This window comes from Ursus arctos, unplaced genomic scaffold (genome assembly GCF_023065955.2).
Source record: "Ursus arctos isolate Adak ecotype North America unplaced genomic scaffold, UrsArc2.0 scaffold_2, whole genome shotgun sequence".
In the NCBI taxonomy this organism is placed as follows: Eukaryota; Metazoa; Chordata; class Mammalia; order Carnivora; family Ursidae; genus Ursus; species Ursus arctos.
The window spans coordinates 81,706,321-81,731,424 of NW_026622874.1; the positions used below are offsets into that span (position 1 = coordinate 81,706,321).

At 45.1% G+C, this 25,104-nt stretch overlaps 2 protein-coding genes across 2 annotated transcripts in view; one reads left to right on the forward strand and one right to left on the reverse strand.

The window, feature by feature from the left end:
- LOC113267546 (phospholipid-transporting ATPase ABCA3-like) overlaps positions 1-25,104 on the forward strand; it is a 207,597-nt gene that overhangs the window by 21,753 nt on the left and 160,740 nt on the right. The gene's annotated exons all lie outside the window — the stretch shown is intronic.
- Positions 5,585-23,284, reverse strand: CRYM (crystallin mu). The gene is made up of 8 exons (XM_026515567.4): positions 23,066-23,284; positions 22,413-22,566; positions 20,145-20,207; positions 15,286-15,387; positions 13,034-13,217; positions 9,531-9,652; positions 8,767-8,851; positions 5,585-6,592 (listed from the first exon to the last, which is right to left on the reverse strand). The coding sequence occupies exons 1-8, from the start codon at positions 23,233-23,235 to the stop codon at positions 6,528-6,530; spliced, it is 945 nt and encodes a 314-aa protein (XP_026371352.1). The 5' UTR covers positions 23,236-23,284; the 3' UTR covers positions 5,585-6,527.

Consider the following 25,104-nt stretch of genomic DNA (forward strand, 5'->3'; position numbering starts at 1 on the left):
GCCAGGAGCCTCTCTCCACATATTCCCCAGAATCTGCCTAATGAGACCTTGATTCCTAGGATATAGGAGAAGTAGAAGCCACCAGGGGAGTGCTGCTGTTAACAGAAAGGGTGCTTTCTAGTAGTGCTTCGTACATCTTTATCAAAGGTAAAAGTAATATAGAAAGCCTGGTGATGTATTCTAGCAAATGGGAGGCAACAGCATGAGGTGGTACAAAGAATTTTGAGCTGTAAACCAGCATTGCTGTGTGAAGGATAGAATATCACGTTATGGAAGTGGGAAGGTACCTCTTTGGGAGAATGAGAAAAGGCAGGCCAGTGGAAATGTTATTGGATCTTGGCCTTAAAGGATTTAGTTCTAAGTGCTTCGTGGGAGTTCCTCATTTCTCGTTGGAATTTTCCATGCTGTCCTACTGGAGGGGTAGCATTTGGCTTAGAAAATACAGGAAGGGGAACGTTTGTTTGTCCAGTAGAACTGGAAGCTCTCACCATGACCACCCCCTTGGCCTTCATGTCAATTTTGTGATGAGAGAAAGTGATATGTATTTGAAGGACACGTGGACTGTAAAACATCACATAAAATTTCCATAAAAAATTGCTGGATTAAAAAGAAGGGACCAAACATAATCTCTTTATGTTACCACAATGAATAGTCATAAACCTTTGTGAGGCCAGAATGGGTTGTCAGAGTTGTACTTTTTTTAACAGCTGAATTTTATTTTTATTAAGGTAACCCAGCTTGTAGACTCCATTCGCTCCTCTACCATTCCCCAAAGATCTCCTGTTGCTTCATTTAAAGGGTAAATACCATACCTGCAATTATCACAAAAAAAGTGGCTCAGAATATATGAATGAAACAGTGAGAATTACCTTGGGTCTTCTATACCAGGGGGCAAAGAAGGTGAATTAAAAGGTTCTCACTACTGAGAACTCTTTTATGCCCACCTCCCTATCAGGGAACCCAGGTTCTGCTTCACTACAACATAAACTCCTTGGAGACAGGGAGTTTTCTCTGTCCTATATGCACTGATATAGCCCTTTCACCAAGTGCTGGTCTGTCATACAGCAGGTGGTCAATAAATATTGTTGCATAACCGATGTGGTGCGTAGGCTGGAGGCAAGATGCAAATTACCTTGTCTGTTGATTCCTGGGCGTTTTACTGACTACAGTGTGTCACCCCATCTGAGGGTGGGGGTGGGTTATCTGACATCTAAAAGGAATAACTTTGAAAGGTAAAACCTTCTCCCCCTTGCACAAACCACTCTCCATCCATTTTCTGCCTCAGTTGTAATGTAGTTGGAGTGAGTCATCAGTCAGGTTGGAGAAATGAGTCTGAACATGAAATTCCCATCTCTTTTGGGGGAGACATTTACCATTGGGGGTAAACCAGGCACCTTTATGCTTTTCTTGTGGGCTTTTGGCCTCTTATGATTTATTTACAGAGTCAGTGAGGGTTCTCCCAACTTCTCATCATCAAGGATATAGCCTCTCCATCATGCAGCATTGCTATAAAAAAGGTTTATACCGTATTATAAAAGGTTATAACTGTTCTAAAAATTGAAGATATTTCAAACTAAATAAAACAAAACAGACCTAAGAGAAGAAGCTAGAGCAATATAAACACCTTGTCTAGAGACAGAGATTAGAGGATTATGAGCCAGGATGAGGATAAATATTCACTGAACTCAGACCTCCATCCCTTAAACTAGATGCTTAGCATAGCTCAATCCAGTGCTACCAAACTCCCCATCCCCCTTGCTTCTCTCTCTCCCCCCACCCCCGTAGTTTAACATAAAAGTCAATGAGAAAGAAAAGAAAGAACATTTCGCTGAAGGAGTTTGAGAAGTTGTGGTGTCTCAGGCCACCCTGTTATACAGGTCAGTTGTATGCTTGCAATTCCAAAATCTGAGTCACCAGCCCAGACCATTGTTTTGGGCTCCAAATCCATAAGCCCGAGTGCTTATCTGACGTTTCCCCTCCAATGTCTCACAGGTTATGCCCAGAAGTAAACCCATCTAATCCCAGGTCAGTGGTTCTTAACTGGGATAATTTTGCCCCAGGGACATCTGGCAATGTCAGGAGACACTTTCATTATCATGAGTTGGGGCCAGGGGGCTTGTTACGGGGATCTAGTGGGTAGAAACAAGGGATGCTAAACATCCTACAGTGCATAGGACAGCCCCTCCCCCAAACGTCGATAGTGTAGAGAAGGAGAAGCCCAGTGCTGTATCTATTCCTCCTCTTCTGATGAACGGCAAGTTTAACTTAACATGCTTCTGATCTCATCTCTGGCCCTTCCTCTCTCTGTCCCCTATTACAGCCACACGAGGTTTCTTGTAGCTTCCTGAATGTAGCATGCTTCTCGTATGCCTGTGCCTCTGCACACCATCATCCGTCTTTCCAGGAAACCCTCCACGTAGCCAACCCTATTGGGAGACTCACCCTCTCTGCCCAGGCCTAGTCTGGGTGAGGTACTCTTCGTAGCTGTGCAGGCCATCTTCTGCTTAACCTCCAGAACCTCCCTCTGCTATTCTCCACCCTCCTTTTGTGTCCCAGTGGTGACCTCTGCAGACTGCCCCTGGACTTCTGATTGGGTTTGGCCCGTGCGAGGCACCATCATGAGACCAGAGGGCAGGAGGAAAGAGAGAGTGAGACATTTACTCCACCTGTTTCTTCTGCTTATGGGGAAGCTGCCTCCCTTCATCTAAGCCCGCAGGGCTTGTTTGGCAGCTCTCTGCTGTAGCTCCAATGCTTGCTGGGTTCCCTAACTGCTCATGCCAAATCAGTGAGGGATGGTAGCAGCTTCCTACTGTTGCTGGCCCTGGCACGCTTCTCCATCCTTTCTGCTTCCTGTAACTCTCCCCTCTCCTTTCTTAACAGTCCCTTCCTTAAATTCTCTCCAATCACCCCTTTTGAGTGTGGCATCGATTTCCAGCTGGGACCCTGACTCTATGTTCCTGTAGCACTGACACATGGTACTATAATAGTCTTTTTACATCTCTGTTTTCCTAGACTGTGTGCTTTTCGGGGTGAAGACTGGTTTTTTTAAATTAACATATCCTTGACAGACAGTATTATATTAATTTTAGGTGTACAACATAGTAATTTGACAATTAGATACTTTATGAAATGGGCAAACATAGTAAGTGTAGTCACCCTCTGTCACTGTACAACATTATTACAATATTATTGACTATATTCCCTATGCCATACTTTCCATCCCTGTGACTTACTTATTTTTGTAACTAGAAGTTTGTACCTCTTAATTAGACCTTCATGAGGACTGTATCTTTTCTGTTGTAGCTTGGTGGCCTAGAACAGAGTTATTGTAGGGGCTCTTATGGAAAGAACAAAAGAAGATATCTATGGATTAAGGCACTTTAAAAATTTTTTTAATTCCAATATAATGTACAGTATTATATTAGTTTCAGGTGTACAATATAGTGATTAAACAATTCTATACTTTACTCAGTGCTGATCAAGAGAAGTGTGCTCTTAATCCCCTTTACCCATTTCACCCATTCTCCTATTCACTCTGGTAGCCATCAGTTTGTTCTCTATAGTAAAGAGTCTGTTTTGGGTTTTTTTTTGGGGGGGGGGGTTCTCTCTCTTTTTAAAAAACTTTGTTCATTTGTTCCTTAAATTCCGCATATGAGTGAAATCATATGGTATTTGTCTTTCTCTGACTGACTTATCTCACGTAGCATTATGCTCTCTAGCTCCATCCATGTTGTTGCAAATGGCAAGACTTCATTCTTTTTTATGGCCGAGTAATATTCCATTAAACACACACACGCACACACACACACACACACACACACACCACATCTTTATCCATTCGTCTGTTGATGGATACTTGGACTGCTTCCATAATTTGGATATTCTAAATAAGGTTGCAGTAAACACAGGAGTACATAAATGTTTTAGAGTTAGTGTTTTCATTTTCTTTGGGTCAATATCCAGTAGTGGAATTACTGGATCATATGGTAGTTCTATTTTTAATTTTTTTCTATTTTTAATTTTTTGAGGAAGCTCCCTACTCTTTTCCACAGGGACTGCACCAGTTTGCATTCCCACCACAGTACACAATGGTTCCTTTTTCTCAACATCCTTGCCAACGCTTGTTGTTTCTTGTGTTTTTGATTCTAGTCATTCTGACAGGTGTGAGGTGATATCGCATTGTGTTTTTGATTTGCGTTTCTCTGATGATTAGTGATGTTGAGCATCTTTTTATGTGTCTGTTGGCCATTTGTATGTCATCTTGGGAGGAATGTCTGTTCAAGTCTTCTGCTCATTTTTTAACTGGATTGGTTGTTTTTCTGGTGTTGAGTTGTATATATTTTTTATATCTTTTGGATACTAACACTTTATTAAATATGTCATTTGCAAATACCTCCTCCCGTTCAGTAGGTTGTCTTTTAGTTTTGTTGGTTGTTTCCTTTGCTATGCAGAAGCTTTTTGTTTTATGTAGTCTCAATAGTTTATTCTTGTTTTTGTTTCCCTTGCCTCAGGAGACATATCTAGAAAGAAGCTGCTATGGCCAATGTCAGAGAAATTACTGTAATCAAGGCACTTTTAATAATCCCATTAACACACTCCCTTCTCTACACATCGCTTAGGGTTGTGCCCATTAAGTTCCTCAGAAAGACTTCACAGTCACTTGCGATGTCCAGAAGCAGATCACATGGATATTTTATTCTGGTGCAAAGGCCCCCATCCAGCCAGCCTGGCAAATATGATAAACTTGGGACTAGGTCACCTAGAGCATGAAAACAGGACCTGTTAGGAGGAGTTTGGGTAGGAAAACAAAGCAACAGAAAATGCTTTTCTTTGCTGCTGACTTATCTGATAACCAGCCTAGGAATGGGGGTGGATTTGGATGGCGTCTTTGGCAGGCCAAGGGCCATGCAACTCTGCTAGTGATTCAGGGGAGCTGGGGAAAACATATCTCAGTTTTCCCATCTGTAGGTTGTGGAGATTGGACTAGATAATTCCTACTGACCCTCTCAACACTGATACTTTAGCAGACATCTGTAGATTTGCCTACCCAATACCCATTTCTCCCTCTTTTTGCTAAGAGACCCCTTCCCTTCTGTCAGCTCATGTGGTCAGGTGGGCTGATTCTACTCTTGACTTCAAGGGGCAGGAGCATGTGACCCAGGCCTGGATAATAGGAGCATCAGATTCCCCTGGATGATGTTTTTTCAGGGATAGGCACATGACACTGGCCTGAGCCAGAGTGTTCCATCCCATTTAGCCACAATGTTAGGCACAGAAATGGGCACATGACCTACATGGTCCCCTGAGTCTCAGTTCTCCAACCATTTCTGCAAGCATTGCTAAAGAGGACAGCCAGGGGAAAACTTACTTAGTAATGGAGCCAACATTGAAGAAAACAGAGCTGAGGGATGGAGAGACCAAGACTGGGTCCTGCAGACACTTGGAGCCCTGGATACAGCCGTAGCTGGGACCAGTTACCTTTGTTCTTCTTAATTACAAAAACCAATACATTCCATTCCTCATTCATTCATTCTGCCTAAGGTAGTTTGAGTTGTGGTCTCTACCCCTTGTGCACAAAGGAGTCTTTTTTTTTTCTTTTTTTAAAAGATTTTATTTATTTATTTGACAGAGAGAGACAGCCAGCGAGAGAGGGAACACAAGCAGGGGGAGTGGGAGAGGAAGAAGCAGGCTCCTAGCAGAGGAGCCTAATGTGGGGCTCGATCCCAGAACGCCGGGATCACGCCCTGAGCTGAAGGCAGACGCTTAATGGCTGTGCCACCCAGGCGCCCCTGAACAAAGGAGTCTTGACCAATATAGAAGCTCCACTGTTCCTTGGGATTTAAATTATAAGAAGCCAGAAACAAAAGTCTACATAATGTATGATTCCATTTATGTGAAATGTCCAGAAGAGGCAAGTCCATAAAGATAGAAAGTAGATCAGTGGTTGGCAGGGGCTGGGAAGAAGGGAGAAAGGGGAGTGACTGCTAATGAGTACCAGGGTTCTTTTTGGGGGTGATGAAATGTTCTGGAATTAGTGGTGATGGTTGCACCCTGTACACATGAGAAAAACCATTGAATTGTGTACTTTAAACTGGCAAATTTTATGGTACATGGATTATATGCCAATTTAAAAAATAGAAATAAATTTAATTATAGTCATTGAAACTCCCCCAGGGAATGAATGGAAGCACATGCTCTCCTCACTTTCTTTGCTATGAAGGATAGAAATGACCAAAGCAAGAACTGCAGAATTGGAAAACGTTTTAATTCAAGAAATTACAAAATGCAGTGAAATACAGGGGAAAGGGAGTGTTAATAGAATCGGGTGTAACGGAAGAAATGGCCATCTAGTTTTGCTTTCCAACTACACACACAAATAGGGATCTCATTATTTAAGGTAAGACATGATAAGCTCAAAACTATAGCTCACTAGGCACTGGGCTCCCTCATGATCTAGAAATCACGAGACAGCTGGTAACAACATCCCTTGAGCTGTAGCTTCTAACTCAATGCAAAGTTCCTTCGTTTTATTTTCCAGATGACCAGGAATCATACACGAGTTTGGCTGCAACCATGTCTTCCACTGCCATTCCTGGAAAGGACAGAAATGTGGTTCACTTTTTGTCAGAACAACTTTTCCTGGAACAGCCCAGGCCCTGTGACTGGCAGTTTCCCAATACATTGTCCATGCTGCTAATGCTCATTGGGATGACATGGACTGATATCCAGAGGCAAGCTTAGGCTTGGAAGGTCTGCGAAGGACAGGGTGAGGCAGGGAGAAGATGCTAAGTGAGCAATGCCCACCAAAGACATTTTAAGTGTCCTTCAAAGTTTAGTTCAGGGGTCTGTAAAGGGCCAGATGGTAAATATTTAGGCTTTGTAGGCCCTACGGTCTCTTGCAATTAACTCTGCCATTATCCTGCAAAAGCAGTCCTACACGATAGGTAAACAAATGAGCCTGGCCATGGTTCAATAAAATTTTCTTTATGGACACTGAAATTTGAATTTCATATAATTTTCGTCTGCATAAAATATTCTTCCTTTTTTTCCCCCTAGTCATTTGATTAGAAACCATTCCTAGTTTGAAGGTAAGACAAAAACAGATGGTGGGCTTAGTATGGCCCACAGGCTATCGTTTGTGGACTCTTGGTCTAGTCCAACCTCTGCATCCTTCAGCAACCCCACTTGTCTTATTGTTTTGGATACATAACTTAACCTCAAGTGGATATACATTCTTGAAGGGTAGGGGCTGATTTTTATTAATTTTTGTAGCCATCACTTCACCCAGGACAGAGTCTGATACATAATAGGTGTTTAATATGCATCTGCTAGATGAAAAGATGTGCCAGTAAACCAATCCCCAAAGCAAGAAAACAAACATTGCTCAAAAAGGGTAGAGCAGACCTGTAGTATTGTCTCCTGAAGGGAGACTGTCTCCTGACAATATTGTCTCCTGACTTCTGATCTCCTCTGAGCTCTGAAACTTTCTGCCACACCTGGATCAGTATAATGTCTTTGAACCAGGCACTGGGTAAAGTTTATACTGCCTTTGCCTGTCTCTCTGTGCATGAGAGATTTTTTAAATATTTAAAAGCTGGCAAGGCTTGGATGCTGACTGATTGGCATGAATGCTAGGTGGCCAGAACACTCTTAATGTTCTGCCAAGCATTAAAGCTTTGGGTGCTTGGTCACAGGAAATAGGGAAGATCTTGAGAGAGGGGCAGAGGACATTCCTGAGGGGCTCAGGGCAGCAACTATTTATCAACCAGTTTGGGAGTGTTTCAGTATTTTAGGTGTATTAGCTGACTATCAGCTCTGTTACCATGTGTGTCCATTTCCTTAGATCTGGTGGGGTGGAATTGCTGGGCTGAGGGGCAAACCAGCCACTGGTTAGCCCATCCTTGGTTGGGCTTCAGCCCGCACAACCCTGGTGGTTACAGGGCTCCCCATGGAAGCCCTTCTCAAATCAGCAAGTAGGAGGGTAGGAAAAAAAGGGGTCTCAGGTTGTACTGACTGCGTGGGTCTCTTGCGGTGGGTCTCCCTGCCATTTCCCTTAAGCTCCCTGTCTTATAACAACTTTATCCCCCACCCCCACCTCTGAAGGATACCTTCTTCTGACTTTCATTTATTTTATTATCTTTTTTTTGTTTTATTTAAATTCAAGTTAGTTAACATATAGTGTATTATTAACTTCAGTAGTAGAGTTTAGTGATTCATCAGTTGCAATATAACACCCAGTGCTCATTACATCACGTGCCCTCCTTAATGCCCATCACTCAGTTACCCTGTCCCCCGACCCCCACCCCTCCAACAACCCTCAGTTTGTTTCTTATGATTAAGAGTCTCTTATGGTTTGTCTCCCTCTCTGTTTTTAATCTCATCTGATTCTTCTGACTTTCATTTAGATCTAAGTCTAAATGATTTACTGCTGACACTTGCTATGTGCAAATCATTTTACACACACATCACTGAATTCTCATAAACACTGAAGGTAACAGGCAGTGAGGAGACCACGGGTGAGACAGGTGAGGTCACTTGCCCAAGGACACATGTCCTGGGAGTGGCAGAAAAGGGAAGCCAGTCCAGGACTGCCCAGTTCCAGAATTCATGGGCTTATCCACTATTCTAAGACATGTAAATAATTGACCCAAATGATGCATTTCATGATTCAGCTATGGAGTCCAGTGACTCATTCCTCTTTCCACTAATGGGCAAACCTGCCTTGTGCTCTGGTTGGATGTGTGCCCTGGGAGCTAGAGTCCTTACCCAAAGACTTGAACACCGTGGTCTTGTCACAGTGTGCTGGCTTCACTCCCTTCACCACTTCTCCCAGCTCAGCGAAGATCTCAGCCTGTGAAATGAACACACACTGACCCAGGCCATGGAGCCAATGCCCATTCTGGCTAGCTTCTGAGGCAGGGCAGGGAGGGCACCCACAACTGGGTAAGGGAGAAACTTGACAAAAAGACCATTTGTAAACTGGCTTCCCCCCCCTCCTTTTTTTTCTTGCATAGCATCTGCCTTTGTGATATCATGAATGTAGAGATATGTTTGTGGCCAGGGGAATGTCTGGCCAAGACAGTCTGTCAGTGAGGAAATTAGCATGTTCTTATCCGAACACTCATTTTGGCAGCCCTCTTCTTGCACCTATGCTCTGATCACAAAAGAATAAGGACAGAAAGTGGCCAACCCCAGTACTATTTTGTTGGCCGCATTGGGGAGGTTTCCAGGCACTTATCTCCCAGTCTTACCACCTTATAGGACAGCTCAGTCTGACGGACAAATCCATCAAGCTGCTCTCTCCAGGCAAAGGGGACAGGAAAACACATGTCAATACCATAATGGCCACATTACTCCAGAAGGGGATTAGAAAGGGCTGAGAGATGTTTTAGGAGCTCTCACGCCCTCTCACCCCCCAGTGAGGTGGGGGTGACCGAGGTCTGGAGGACCAAATGGAAGGGTAGGTTAATGAAACCCTGGGATCCTGGGGAGGCCAGGTGGATAGCAGCCCAGCAGGAGGAGGGGCTCACCCCTGACAACAGGACATCTCCAGACTCCTTCAGGGCAGCCTCCTGGGAGTCCACATAAAGCACAGCCTGTTTCATCAGCTCATCGTCCAGCTCTCTCCAGTCGGGTCTGCTGGCTCCGATGGCTAAGAGACAGCAAAAGAGACCCTGAGCCCAGAAACAGTGGCAAAGGGACACTACACGTGCCAAAGAATGGAAGAGGGGTGGGGGGAAAGGAGGTGACCTAGGACACATGGGAACCTTCAGATTTGGGATGCCTCGTTTCCCAATGCCAACCCCTCCCAATCACAATCAGCAAGAATGAACACTCATCAGTAAGAATGCCTGCTTTTTTTTTTTTTTTTTTGCATTTCATATCACGATCTTTCTAAAAGATTCTGAGGCAACTTAGCATTCATTTATTGGTTGCCTGCTAGCTGTGGGATGTTTCACACATATTATTTATAGTCCTCACAAGCACGCTTCGTGTCTGATTCTCACTTAAAAGATGCACACACAGAGGTTCAAGGAAGTGAAGGTGCTTGCCACGGTTCTGTGTCTGATAAGTGCACCTAAGGGCTCAGAGGGAGCCATGCCTTTCACACCTCTTCCGTTTATCCGGGGCAGCGACTTCTTTACAAGAACCCTGAAACAGATGCTCTCCTTCGTCTTCTGCTGATCTGCTCTTGGATCATTCTCATTCCTCACCCCCAACCATTTCTCTCTTAGCTCATGACGAAAGAGCCCAGCACCGGGGTCATGGAGAAACCCCGATAAAGAGGAGACTGGCTCCATCCAGGCCCCGAGATTTTGTATCCTTTGCAGAGAGCCCAGGAGCATAACGATGAATCCAAGGAATCATGCCTCCTGGCACATAAGACAATGCAGAGGCCACCACCAAATGCCTGCAGGGCTGGGCAGGTAATGAACAGGAGCAAAGCTGGCCAGAGGGACTACCCTGGAAATGGTGGAGACCTAAGTTCACAGAAGAAGGCAGGTCCTTGTAAAGAGGGCAATCATTCTTCAGCTCCAGCTTATTGTGGCCACGTGAGAACGCCGGGCTGCTGTTAGATAGTCTCCCCTTCCTCCTTTTTTTTTTTTCTTTTTTAAAGAGAAGCAGGAAATCTATTTGCATGTGTTATTTCTTGATTTTTAGAGCACACTATAGTCCAAACAAAACACATCTGCTCGCTGGATCCAGCCCATGGCCAGCTAGTCTTTGGAAACTGCTATAAAGCCTTACGCCAACATAAGGCAGCATTTATGTGCCTTCTCACACTGCGTCCGGTTTTCTCTACGTGTTCCCTGCTGTTGTCCCTCACTCTAATTTTCAAAGCGAGTGGTATAAAAATGTCCTTCTTGAAGGTCATTTGTGTGGGGAGTTCTATAGAACAAAAGCATGACCTAAATGAGGCTCGTAAATAAATCATAAGCTGGTGGGAAAAACCCTAGCTTCTCAAGCTACCTCTTCTCATTGCACTTGTGTCTCCCCCCAACCCTCCCCTGCCCCAATTCTTCTGAGCAGGGCGAGTTCTCAAAGGGTTGTGTGAGGCCACTTGTGCAGATGGAGGTGGGCCAGGCAGCAAAGGGAGGGGCCTGACTTAGACTGGGCCCTGGCCTTGCTTCAGGGGAGCTAGAGTGGGTGAGGTTCAGACCCTGGCTCGGGGAGGGGGGTAGTGGTGCGGGGGCAGGATGAGTGAAATGCAGGCGAGGGCGGAATTGGGCCTATCTCTTAGCCAAGCTGCAAACTAAGTAAAATCTGTTGTTGCTGTTTCCCTGTCAACCGCACTGGTAACAACATAATTTTCTGAAGTATATTTGATGCCTCTGTAAACACATAAACCAATTTTGTCTTCAGGCTAGGGAAACAGAAGAGATGCCTTGATTCACAATCAAGAGGGAGATTCCCTGTTGTTGGCTTTGAAGATGGAACAGCCACATCACAAGGAATATGGGCGGCCTCTAGGAGCTGAGATTCGCCCCCCAGGAAACCAGCACTCTTGTCCTACAATGTAAAGAATCCCCCACAACCTCCTGAAGCCTGGAAGAGGGCTCTGAGCTCTAGATGAGACTGAAGCTCGGAAAACACCTCAATTTCCCCCTTGCACGAGCAGAGGACCCTGCTAACCCCTGCCCAGACTCCCGAAACCACACAGAAACTGCAAGATAACAAATACATGCTGCTTTAGGCTGGAAAAAAAAAAAAAATCAAGTCCGTCTTGCTGAAGATTCAGCTCTTGCCTGTTTCACCAAGAACTGGTTTCTGGTGATTTCCGATGACCTTCCAGAAATGGTGTTACTATCCCTAAAGCCAGAAGTGACCCATCTCTTGCCTACCTACCCCCTGGACCCACATCATAACACCAGTCCCATACGGGCTGAGACCTTCAATTCACTTTGGCTCATTCCTCAGACAAGCCACACTTCTGTCTCCACAGAACTTAATCTTTAGCTGGAACCATCAGTTCATCTATGTGTTTACCTGTTGGTTATCTATTTCCCTTCCCTAGAATGGAAGCACCAGGAAAGCAATGACCTTGAGTGTTGGCTTATTTTGGCCTGCCCGGCATCTAGAACAGTACCTGGCACATAGTAGTAATTCAATACACGTTTGTGATTGGGTGCGTCATCATGACACTTGGCTCCTGCCTACTCATCCACCAGTGTGTACAGAATTCTTAGCTTTTGAGTTCACATCACATGCTTGTCACTAAAACATAGGGCACCAATAACATGTTTAAATCCCTAGTATTTGCCTGCTCACTCACCAGATTCCAGTCTTCTTGTTGGAAGATAATATAGAGCATAATTTAAGAGCTCTGAGGGTAGATCGCCCCAGTTCAAATCCCAGCTCTACCACTAAGAACCTCTGACTTTGGGCAAGTTACTTAACCTCTCCATGCCTTGGTTTACCCACCCGTAAAATGAGGGTCATGATAATAATAGCTCCTACTTCATAAGGTTGTTATAAGGACTGAATGATAGAATACAAATAAAGAATTTAGAACAGCACGTACAACGGTAAGTATTTCCTATAGATCAGTTCTTGCCATAACCGCCAGGGCCATTTGAGAATCTTCAGAAGCCCCAGGAACTCTTATGTTTGGAGTCCCACCCATCCGAGCACACGTACTAAAGAGCCTCCACAAGTCACATGGAATGTCTTTAGTGCCATAATTAAGAAACTTTTGGTGGGGTGGGGTAATTCTAAGTATTTGTTAAGAAAGAATGACTCATTTGGCTTTTGTGATTTAAATTTCATTACATTTAGGAACTTAGCTGTGACTGACCACTTGCCATTATGTTACATTTTATAGAACTTGATTATAAGTTTCAGGCTTGTGACTTTCATTTCATATTTTTGAGTGAATATTGTTTTTCAGGGCTCACATGTTTCCGAGGACCTTAAAAAAATGACCTTGGTCATTTTGCACGATTAAAACATCTCTGCAGATGTAGCTGCTTGGTCCAACCTAGGGACAACTCTGGCCATCACCCACCCATGCTCATGGAGCCACTCTACTTACCATTGATGTGAGCTCCTGGCTTCACCCATTCCCCAAACAAAATGGGCTCTGTTGCCATGGTGACTGTGATGATCACATCTGCGCCTGTCACAGCCTCCTGGACCGATGAACACACCTGTACCTCTCCTTGAACTGTGTCTGCGAACTTCTCCGCATTTTCCTTGGTGCGGTTCCATATCCTCACCTTCATTGGGGGAGAGGGTAACAAGAGGGACATTGGTGCCGTGATTGTTTGGCTGTTTAAGTTTCATCAAGCCCAGGGGTACCAGGGGAAGTTGAGCCACTCCAGGGTAAGGGCTGTGGTTATTTAAATCATCCACTATGGAGAAAGAACATTTGATCAAGGGCACAGCATTAATCGGGGCAGACACCTGACCAAATATTTGGAAATCACCTTTCTCTACTCCTTTCTCCTTGCAAGAAGTGGGGGCAGTTCTTCAGTTCCAGCCAGGGATACCCAGCCTCCGTAGCTTGATAGTTACTACCTAACTTAATAATTAGCAGAGCAAATCTAGAGCTAGGCAGGCTTGGAATCAATCCTCACTCCGTCACATGCTGCTCACTCCTGAAATGACTTAACCTCATGCAGCCTAAGTTTTCATGTCTACGAAACGCACGTGATAACTGGGCACAGTCAGCATCAAACTCCCACTTTGTGATTGAGACTCGGTAAGGGAGTCATAGCAGATGCGGGATCCTATGGCAGTGCCGTGCATGGAATAACTTGATCTCTGAAGGGTATGTAGGGGGTTGAAGATCAGAAGGGTTTGAGAAGTGAATAGTGCAGGGGACGAGAAAGTCAAGAGTAGTAGCTGCAGTTAGAATCCTGGCAGATGCTGGCGGGACCCAGGTCATTAGCCTCACCAGGAGGTGGGGACTGGCTAGCTTGCTTAGCCGACTTCTATGTGTGGAGTGGGGGTTGTCGACCCTCAATGGAAAATAAGGCCTAAAGAATCTCTCATGAGGAAACATAAGAAATACAGAAGTGAATGTTATGTCTAAGTAAGTTTATCAACCAAGGTGAAAAAAAACAATACAGTATACCCTATCAAAGGAGAATGGTTACCCATAGCACCCTTCCTGATAAAAAAATTCTGTAAATAGATACAAAAACTGGGTAATCTGAAAAGTGATGGTGTTAGAAGATTTCATGAAAAGACAGGATATACAACTGGGTATATCTAACATGATGGAAACTACTTTATGAAAAGCTAATGAGAAGAGTGGAAGGTGTTAACTGCTTATCTTTGCAAATGGATAAAAGGCATTTTTCTTTGTTCTTCCTTATAGTCTCTATTTGCCAAAGCAGAGTTATTATTTTTATTATTAAAAAGTCATATTTTAAGGAGCGCCTGGGTGGCTCAGTCCGTTGAGCCAAAAAATAAAACTCTTTATTTTAGCTCTGGGTTGTGGGATCCAGCCCTGCGTCAGGCTTGTACTCAGTGGGGAGTCTGCTTGAGGACTCTCCGTCTCCCTGTGCCCCTCTCCCCCACGTTCTCTCCCTCTCTCCCTCTCTAATAAGTAAATAAATCCTTTTTAAAAATATCTTATTGGGTCTCCCGGGTGGCTCAGTGGGTTAAGCATCTGCCTTTGGCTCAGGTCCTGATGCCAGGGTTCTGGGATCGAGTCCCACATCAGGCTCCCTGCTCAGCCAGGGACCCTGCTTCTCCCTCTCCCTCTACCCCTCCCCCCTGCTTGTGCGCTCCCCCCCCCAAATAAATAAAATCTTTAAAAAAATAAAAATAAAAAAAGTCATATTTTAAATCTGCCCTACCCCTCTCACACACATACACAAAATAAAAGTAGCATCAAACATTCCCATAAGCAGTGGGAGGCATGACTGGGGAAAGGTGGACCAACATTTGGGCTGTGGAAGCAGGTGCTGTGGTTTCTTGCCCTCTAGGCCTCGTTCCCAGTTTGTGTGTCCATACCCATGAATACCTAAAGACTCCCACATTCTCCTCAGAGAAGCAGAGAGGGACCGAAAGGAAAACTGAATGTATGTAATGGATATAATATAATCCTTTCACCACGTGGGCTTGCTGCGTCCTCTGGCATACCCTAGGAATGGAGAAACTGGGGACAGGTGATTCAGGTCTCTTCGCCTCCAATGGGACCTCTGGGCAGTCATTAAAAGAGTGGTCTAGATCAGACTCCTGACCTAACTTATTTCAGAATAGCCCATGTCGTTGCAGTGAAGGAGCAGAGATAAAGGTCCTCCCCTCTTCTCCCCCAACCTTCCCTGGACTTACCTCCTTAAAGGAGAACTGCTCTGTGAAGACCTCGTAGTGGCTGTAGGCCTGGACCCCAGCCCCAAGGATGCACAGTACTTCACTGCCGGGTGGCTTCAAAAACTATTGGAGAGAAACGAGGTGGCAAAGGTCAAGGGAGAAACAGCAGCCAGGTAAAGAACAGATACAGTTTGAGTATCGGGTGCCTTCTACCCTATTTTCGGCTCCCTCGCTATCTCTTGGGCAATGATGGAGATGGCATTTTGTGTTTCTATGGAGTGTGGAGAGGAGGAATGAGCCTTCACTGAGCACCTAATATATGCCAGTGCTTTACCCTCATGATCTCATTTAGTCCAGCCAATGACCCTGTGAGCTAGGCACTCCTACTTTTATCCTCCTCTTCCAGATGAAGAAATCAGGGTCCAGAGAGGTTAAGTCACTTGCTCAGAGCCCTACCTCTATGAAATGGCACCGTGGGGCTCCAAACCACATCTTTCATTCTCCAAAGCCCACATTCTTTCTCCTGGGCTGCCCCATCTTGGGGACATGAGAAGCCACACCCACTTCTCAGAGCCCTGAGCTCCTTCCGAGAGCTACTGAGAATCCATGGACCCTTGTGACGCAAGGTTCTCAGCTCTGTTTTTTGAGCCCACTGTTGATCCTTCCTCAGCCTCCTCCTTCTAGAGAGGAAAGTGGAGCTGGTATTTGTGGCACCTGCTGTGGATGTATGTGTGTCTGTGTTTGGGAGTGGGGTTTATGATCAACTCCTATCAAGTGTCACCTCGCCAGTGAAGTCATTCTGGCCTCCCTGGGAGAAGTCACCACGTCACAGCACTTATGTGCTTACAGATTCATTTTCTTGTACTGGTCTGTAAGCCCATGAGGACAGAGAGAGTCTTATGTGCACAGATTTGGGACATACCTACTATTATGTAGAAAGAAATATTATTATTGTTACAGAGCCCTCAGCACTACTGACATTTGGGCTGGATAATTCTTTGTTGGCCGGGGTGGGTGGGTGGGCTGTCCTGTGCATCACAGGATGTTTAACAGCACCCCTGGCCTCTACCCACTAGAGGCAGCATTCCCTACCTCCCCTAGTTGTGGCAACTAAAAATGTCTCCATTTGTCTGGACTGTTGGGACAACCAAAAATGTCTCCCACCCCTAAACGTCCTTGGGGCTGGAGGCAAAATCATTCTGCGTTGAGAACTACTGGCATAGAGGATATCACTTGCCCCTCAAACCATCCATATTAAATAAGACCCTCTTTTGCCCTTCCTCTATTTCGTTTAGTGAAATTTGAGTTCCTTGGGCCTGCTCTTTCTTACAATGTTAATTATAGCATTTCTGGAATGTAATCTTAAAAGTGAAAGTCTCTTGAATTATTAATTACTAGCAAACGGAGTCTCAGAAATAGAAGCAGATGTTCATTTCTCGTATAGCTGCAGAAGGAGAGATACCATTTTGTGCCACAAAATATCGTTCAAAGTATCTGACTGGAAAAGTTTTCAGAATTACAATATCCACAAGACTCGCAATCTTATGCTCTAACCCGACAAGGAGAATTAGGTGATTTTTCCTTAACTAAATCAATTTGTTTTTCTGTTCTCAATTAATATGAATCTATTCTTAGAAGTATGCGTGGGCTCCAGAAATTGTTGCAGTGTCCTGTAAAAGTAACCTTCAACTTCTGAAATTAAATCTCTAATTCTGATTGGTTGTCTTGATAATTTGTTGCCTTGGTAATAATGTTACAATTGACATCCCTTTCCCTAAATAGTATAACATTTATAAGAGTTATTTAAAAAAATAACAGGACTAGTGGTACTTCATTCTTTTCCCATTGCAGATAATTAAAAACATGTATATGAATCTGCTAGATTTCTTACGGTAGAGTTTGAAAGTGTGTGTTTCATCTGCATTTGCTAATGAACAGTACTGTGTCTGTCCATCTAGCCCTGCTATCTCTCCAGCCCCCTCTCAGGCCATGCTCCCCTGCACTTCCTGTCCTTCAGCCACTCATCTTCTTTGCAGATTCCCAAGCACATGTGCTTCCATCAACCACAGGGCCTTTGCACAGGTTCTTTCTCCTTCATGGAATAGTTTCCTTTCTGTCCCTCATAAGTAATTCCTACCAACCTTCAAATTTCTGCTCAGATAGCCTTCACACAGGAAAAGGCTTCCCAAATCCCACAGACCCCCTGTTATACACTCTCACAGCACATCATCTCTTGTATTCAATGCATTTGTCAGGGTTGCAGTTTCACATTTATTGGTATGATCTTTGGGTTAATATCTCTTTCCCCAAATGGGCCCTGTATTCCATGATGGCAGGTACTGTTATCTGGTTTTGCTCACCATTCTATGCCCCAGGCTGAGCACTGGACCTGGCCCCTGGTGGGCACTCAAATATTTGTTGAATAAATGCATGCCTGAGATAAACCCTGATATATACTGTCACCTTGAGAAGGCATGTCAGAGTCCTCAACTCAGGTTATGTGCAACCCAAATGCAAAGAAGTTACAGTGACTATCAGGCCTGAAAACTTCCTATACATCTCATCCTCTTCCCTGAAGCCCTAAATGAGAGAGAAGTGGTAGAAAAGAAAACATTCTCTGTTCCAGGACAAAAAGTATAATAGACCCTTTGTTCCTTATCGAAATAACCCATCTGCACCCCTGGGCATAAAGCTGTGACATTTCAGCCTAAGCTCTGAAGCATCAACTCAATGATTCTCAACTCTTGTGGGAGTGCAGATTTTTATCAATGCAAAAAAGCACAGTGTAACTGGATGCTATAAGAGTTTGGTTTCCACTGGGCGCCTGGGTGGCTCAGTTGTTAAGCGTCTGCCTTCGGCTCAGGTCATGATCCTGGAGTCCTGGGATTGAGCCCCTAGTTGGGCTCCCTGCTCAGTGGGGAGCCTGGTTCCCCCCCTGCCCCTCACCTCGCTCATATTCTCTCTCTCTCTCAAATAAATATATTTAAAAATCTTAAAAAAAAAAAAAAAGGTTTGGTTTCCAAACCTGGTTGATCATCAGAATTAACCAGAGACTATTGAAAAAAATAACTAGTTTCTTGGGCCCCACCCTCAGTGTTTCAGATCAGTGGTTTGGGGATCTGCATTTTTAAAAATATTCCCCAGGTGATGCTGCTGCATAGCTTGGGATGAAAACCACAGACTTGGGTCAAGAAGACCAGGCGGCCTTGGAAGACCCGACAGCTATGCGACTTCAGGAAGCCCTAGCCTCCATCAAGCAAATGAGGCCCATAGTACTTTCTTTGCCTTCCTCACAGAAACCCAAAGATATGTCAAGGCAATGGGTTGGAAATTATTATTATTATTATTATTATTATTTTAAACATTTTATTTATTTGACAGAGAGAGACACAGCGAGAGAGGGAACACAAGCAGGGGGAATGGGAGAGGGAGAAACAGGCTTCCCGCTGAGCAGGGAGCCCGATGCGGGGCTCAATCCCAGGACCCTGGGATCATGACCTGAGCCGAAGGCAGACGCTTAAAGACTGAGCCACCCAGGCGCCCCTGGGTTGGAAATTATTTTGACAAGACCTTTACAAACAAACATAAGGCAGTATTGTACCAGTGAACATATATACCTCAAGGCGTCCCTTGATCATTTCAGTCTGAGTTGGGTCTGGACGTAATTCAAAAAAACCAGTTCGTCCAGCTGTGTACTGTAGTCTGCCCCCTTCCTACACGATTACCAGATTAAGCCTCACATTCCTCCCTCCCCATCCTGTGTTTAGAAGATCTTAACACTCACACGATCTGAACACCTGGTTCTCTGCTGTTCCCCACATCCCACACTTCCTTTATGCTCAGGCGCATTAAACCAGCGTCAGCAGACCTTGTACTTCTCCATTTCACGTGAAGACACCCGGTTTTCCAATCCTCCTCTTTTTAACCCTACCCTCTAAAAATGCTGTTTTTCTTGTAGGATGCCCTGACACTGCTTGGGAACATCATCACCCCTTTCACTTGCTTTCCCTTCCACCTGTAGAGTGTCCCCCTCCCCTCTTCACTCATTCGCTTCCTTCAGTCTTCACTCAAATGTCACCTTCTGGGTGGGTGAGGTCTTCCCTGGATAATTTAGAATGTCACCCTTCCCCAGTATTCTCGATTCTGCTTTATTTTCATCCAGCACAGTTTTCTGCTGGTAGTGGGGTTTTTTTTTTTAAGCAAATCCTAGTATATTATTAAACTCAAAAGAGATTTTTATTAGTTAATTATTTTCTTGGCAAATCAAACTTTTCATCTTGTTTATTGTCTAACCCTCCCGTGTCTGTTTTGTACATTGCCATATCCCTGATGTTTAGAACAGTGCCCGACATGTGGTAGGATCTCAGGCAGTATTAGCTGAATGAATACATGAGTCTGCTCAGATCTCTTTAGCTCCCCCTCGGCTTTTTGGCTTTGGCCTATGGGGCAACCACACTGATTTGCCAGGAACAGTGTGGTACGGGGGCCAGAAAGCAGTCCTCGGAGTCACAGAAGTCAAATTTTAAATTCTTGCTTTGCTGCTTAGTAGCTGTGTGATCTTGGGCAACTCCTAACCTCTCTGAGCCACATTCCCTAAAACTGGCAAATGGAGATAATCATATCTTCTCTGCAAGGTTGATGTGAAGATCAGGAATAATGTATGCAGGGTATCTAGAATCTGGCAGTGCTCTTTAAATGGTAGCTAATAATTTTGTGAATCACTGTGCTCACCTGACATCCCGTATTTGGCATATGGAATTCCAGCTGTGTCCAAAGAATACCGAAATAAGTTCCTCACATATCCCTTAGGCTTTCTAGCTGGAGACACCCAACCCTACTCTCCAGCAAACCTTACCAGTACAGCCCGGCACTCGTCTTACCTTGGTGGCGATGGCAGAAACTGCAGCCGTTCTCTTTGCAGTTATGACATTTCCATCCATGACCTTGGAGGAAAGGAGACACAGTGAGCAAGGTGCACTCCTAACCACTACTTAAGCAGAAAGAAGCAGCTCAAAAAGAGCAGCCCTAGGAAGCACCATACTATCCTACAAAGAGCACGGGCTTGCTATCAGATTTGGATCTAATTCTTCCTCTTAATAAGAAATGCAACTTTGAAGAAATATCTTCATCTTTAAGGACCGTTTTCCTCACCTGTAAAAACAAAGATAATGCCAACCATTCAGAGGATTTTTGTGAGGATTAAAAGCAGTCACAGAAATGTAAACATCTCACAATGAGCCCTCAAGAATTGCCCATTTTCTTTTCTTGTCCCGGGTCTCTCAAAACACCAAATGAAGGAGGAATTTGAGGAATTAGAGTAATCTGATATCTGTGTAAGGTCCATGAAGTTCTGTCTCAGTGGCTCTCCACTCCTGCCACACATGTGGGGAGCTTTCTGGAGATACAGATGCCCAGACACATTAACTAATCTGTATCTCTAAGGGAGGGACCCAGACATCCTTGTTTTCAAAAGCTCCCCAGGTGATTCTGAATTACATCTGGCTAAAAATAACCACCATCCTTTGCACTATTCTCCTGCTTTTAAGTTAGTCATCTTAGTTGGAATTTACCAGGTAGCACCACTATTCTCACGTTACAGACAAGGAAGTGAACCACTTACTACTGAGTGGAGTCAGGAAGGATCTAAGGTCTTGTCATTTCGTTTAAAAGCCTGAGGTGGTCCCACTCAGCTAAGGAACCACCATTGGTAGGTAGTATGAATGTTATCTCCTTTGAATGAGTGTAGGTTGGGAAGAGCTAGATAGTCTTTCCAGAGGAGTAAGGTATAGCCAGGTTCCCGGGGGAGCCTGCAATTCAGGGGAGGAGGATTTAAAGATCCAGAGGAGGTTTGGGTGGAATGAAGGAGATTGTCCCTGATAACAACTCAACTGCCTGGTCTTAGAGCCAGCTTGCAGGGTAGAGGGCACAGAGCACACGAGTAAAGAGTACAAGTTCCATAGTCAGACAGGTCTAGCAATGATTCCCTGGGCCTTTCACAAACCAGCTGTGACCTCAAGCAAAGTGGCTTTACTACTCTGAGCCTCAGGGACCTCAACAGAAGTTGGGAGGGGGGGTGTGAATTAAAAACTCCCATAGAGGAATGTTGTCATAATTGAGATTAATCTCTCTTCCTTGGCACATGGTAAGTATTCCGTAAGTGGCAGTTAGAAAGGCAGTAGACACAGTCTCCAGAGAGCATAGACCATGGACTTACACTGAGTAGGTCTGAAGTCCAGCCACTTATTAGTTATGTAAACCTGGGTTAGATGGGTGTCATTGCTCTATGACTCAGTTTCTTTCTTTCTCTCTTTCTTTCTTTCTTTCTTTCTTTCTTTCTTTCTTTCTTTCTTTCAAGATTTTATTTATTTATTGGACAGAGAGAGACACAGCAAGAGAGGGAACACCAGCAGGAGGAGTGGGAGAGGAAGAAGCAGGCTTCCTGCTGAGCAGGGAGCCCCATGTGGGGCTCTATCCCAGACCCTGGGATCATGACCTGAGCCAAAGGCAGATGCTTAACGACTGAGCCCCCCAGGCACCCATATGACTCAGTTTCCTCATCTATAAAATGGCGGTAAATACTACTATTTACCCCACAGAGTGGTTCTAAGTATTAAGACAGTTCATACATGTAAAGCGTTCAGAACCATGCCCGACACATAACAAAGTGCTCAATAAGTAGGCTACTGCTATATTTTGATACTATCCTTAAATGTTAAAACAGGTTACTGTGTATCTCTCAATAAAAAATCCCAGGGATCACAGGACACTCCTTTTCTTCCATGTTATAGAGATTCACTAAATAAATGTTTCCTTGGCTACTGAGTTTGATCAGACTGTATATTGGAGTAACCAGTACAGGACAAGAGCATATACAGGAATGATGAGATTATTACTTCCACTCTGTCTGTCACACACTTGAAGCAGCAGTGGGCTCTGGTGTTGGGTTATACATCTTCAGGCAGTCCTAGAAACAGATACATGGTCACAGATAACCTTCACCGTTGCTGGTATCCAGAGACATCCTCATCACTCAGACAGGGGCATGTGTGGTCACAAGCAAAACCACCCAGCTCTCTCAGAGAACTAACTTCTGAGGCTAACTCTGGGCCCAGGGGCCCCACTTCACCCCAGGGCAGGGAGTTGCTCACCGCCAGAAGGGAGCCATTGCTGGGCTCAAAGAGCAGCACAGTGGCCTGGTGGGAGGGGACCGTGGAGGCGGTGCTGTGGCCCTCGTAGAAGGTGACCAACTTGGTGGTCAGGGCGTCTTCTGCAGCACTGTAGGCGGGCATGACCCCCAGGAAACTACAAGGAGAGAGGGAGCAGCTTCAACCCCTTCCTACCAATACTGGGGTGTCCTATCAAGTCCCCACATACCTTCCTTTCTCTTTCCTCTGTCACTGCCCTACTGTCCTCCCTTCCCCCCATTCCCCCGCCCTTCCTTTAGGCAGTATGCAGAGTATGTTTAAGAGCCTGGCTGTGGATGAGAAAAACCATCCTACTTCTGCCACTAATTACCTATGTAACCTTGGGTAAGTCACTTAACCTCTCTGAGTCTCAATTGTCCCCATCAGTAAAATGACTGCATCAATACCTTTCTATACGGAGAATGTGTTGAATCAAACAAGATAAATCCCTGTAAAGCGTCGGCTCGACACAGTGCCTATCGCAAATATTAGATGGCAGCTGTTACCAGCAATGATTAGGCAAGCCCTCTCTTCCTTTCTCCCGCTGCTTCCTTCGCATGCCTCCCCTTCCACCTTTCCAGTTTCTCCAGCCCCTAGCCCCGGCCTTCCTCACTCACCCCCTGTGCTTGGCCACCGGCACCACGGTGCGCACGGGCTGCATGACCCCTCCGTCGGGGCCGCTGGAGAAGTTGGCCAGAGCCGCCTCCAGAGGCGGGATGAGGAGGCTGGAGCTGTGGAGGTGCCGCTGCACCTCCGCTGCGCTCAAGAACGCTGGAGCCCGGCTCATCTCGCCACCGACCTTCTAATTTCAGCTAGAGCACAGCGTTCGCTGTTCCCCGGGCTGCGCCCTATATGAGCGCGCGGCGCTGCGGTGCCGCCTACTGGTCACCGCCTAGCTTCGGGGGCGGAGCAACGCTGGCCTCAGCCAACCGCACCTCTCCAACCCCCCCCGCCCCCACCTCCGGCCTCGGTTGGCGGAGCTGTGTTCCCCTCCAGCTACGGGCTCCCCAGGATCGCAGTTGAGACGGTGGGTTGGGAGTTAGTATTCTTGGGTCCACTTTCACAATTCCTATGATTAGCTGTAGTCGCGATCCTTGCAAAGGGCTTAGGCGCGCCCCCCCACCCCACTCCCCTGCCCCATCAGTAGTCCTCTCTGGGAAAGAGGAGGTAGGGGAGATGGACCGCATATGGTGACGGCGCTCCCTTTTTTCTTAAATTATTACCCCCTGCTAGGAGATCTTAGATGAAAGGAGATAGTTATTTAAGAAATCATTTCTTTTCAGTTCTGCCCCTATCTGGAGTCCCTTATCCCAACCTCCCTCCTACTCCCACTTCCAGATCCCAGATTATTGATTACTTTAAGTGCATAATTTTCTTTTAGGCTAACTCAATTGACCTTCACCTTTTAAAAAGGGGGAAGTTCCCAGGACAAGATGTAATGGCCTCAATCACAGGAAGAGCCAATATGCCTAAGAATGCATAAGACGACTCAGGTCTTTTCTTCAAGGAGCTTATTCTAGAGAGGAGGAAACAAGATAGTATGGAAGGTAACCAACAATGCGGGGTAGTAAATTCTAGCTATCAAATCAGTGATAGGAAGAATAAATGTGTTTGATAATGCAAAGAAAAGAGATCATTTTGATGTTGATTGCTTAGATAAATGTTTTATGAAGGCTGGGGAATAAATCAAGCTCCAAAATAAAGTTAATGGTAACAGCAACAACAATGATAACGGGGGCAGGTTATTGATCTTTATTATGTACCCAGTACTGCACCATGCATTTCATGTGCATCATCTCATTGAATTATACAACAACCTCTCTGGTAGGTAGGTGTTTTTAGCTGTGCTGTCCACTTGAGGCTCTGAGAGGTGAAGCGCTTTGTCCAAGGTCACCCAGCATATCAGCAGAGGAGTTGGGACCTGCCTTTGTAGTCAGTCTCCAGAACTCGACTCCCAATGGTTAATGCTACATTGGCAGAAAGAGAGGAAGAGGGCACTTCAGGCCAGGTGAAGCCCATGGGTGGAAGGAATGTTGTCTAGTCCTTGGGAACAGTGTCTTGCCAGACAGAGTTGGGTTGGAACAGGGGTGTGTTTGTGTTGGGGTGGGAGCTGATGTCTGGGAGCAGCAGAAGATAAAACTGGGAATGCTTCTAGGAATCAGGAGGCTAAGAAGTGGGACTCTTTGAAAAGAAATAACATGCTCCAAAAAATTGACTGTTTAAAAAGATGATTCTTGCACCTATGTATAGGATGAAACAGATGAGCAAAAGTGTAGTCTGGGAGACAGATCAGGAGATTGGAGTGCTTGTGTTGTCATTCCCCTAATATTTGGGTTGGGAACTGTGTAGGGCATTTTTTAGGAAATGGTCACATTGCAATAAAAGACGGTGTGTGGGGAAGTATAAAAATATTTACCAATGAAATAAATTGTATGTCATGTATTTAGCACAGGTCTTGGGATTCCAGAAACATTTATGGGCCATTATTTGTGTTGTTATTATCATGTCATATTTATTGGGTTTAAAAAATATAGAAGTATAGGGGTGCCTGGGTGGCTCAGTCTGTTAAGAGTCTGACCGGCTCAGGTCATGATCTCTGGGTTCTGGGAGGGAGCCCTGCATTGGGCTCCCTGCTCAATGAGGAGCCTGTTTCTCT

Coding starts and splice junctions, on each gene's coding strand:
- CRYM (XM_026515567.4), bottom strand. CDS start 23,235: ATGAGCCGGGCTCCAGCGTTCTTGAGCGCAGCGGAGGTGCAGCGGCAC. Junction 8,852..9,530: donor GAGATGTCCTGTTGTCAGGG/GTGAGCCCCTCC, acceptor TTCATTTCACAG/GCTGAGATCTTCGCTGAGCT. Junction 6,593..8,766: donor CACGGTGTTCAAGTCTTTGG/GTAAGGACTCTA, acceptor TGTCCTTTCCAG/GAATGGCAGTGGAAGACATG.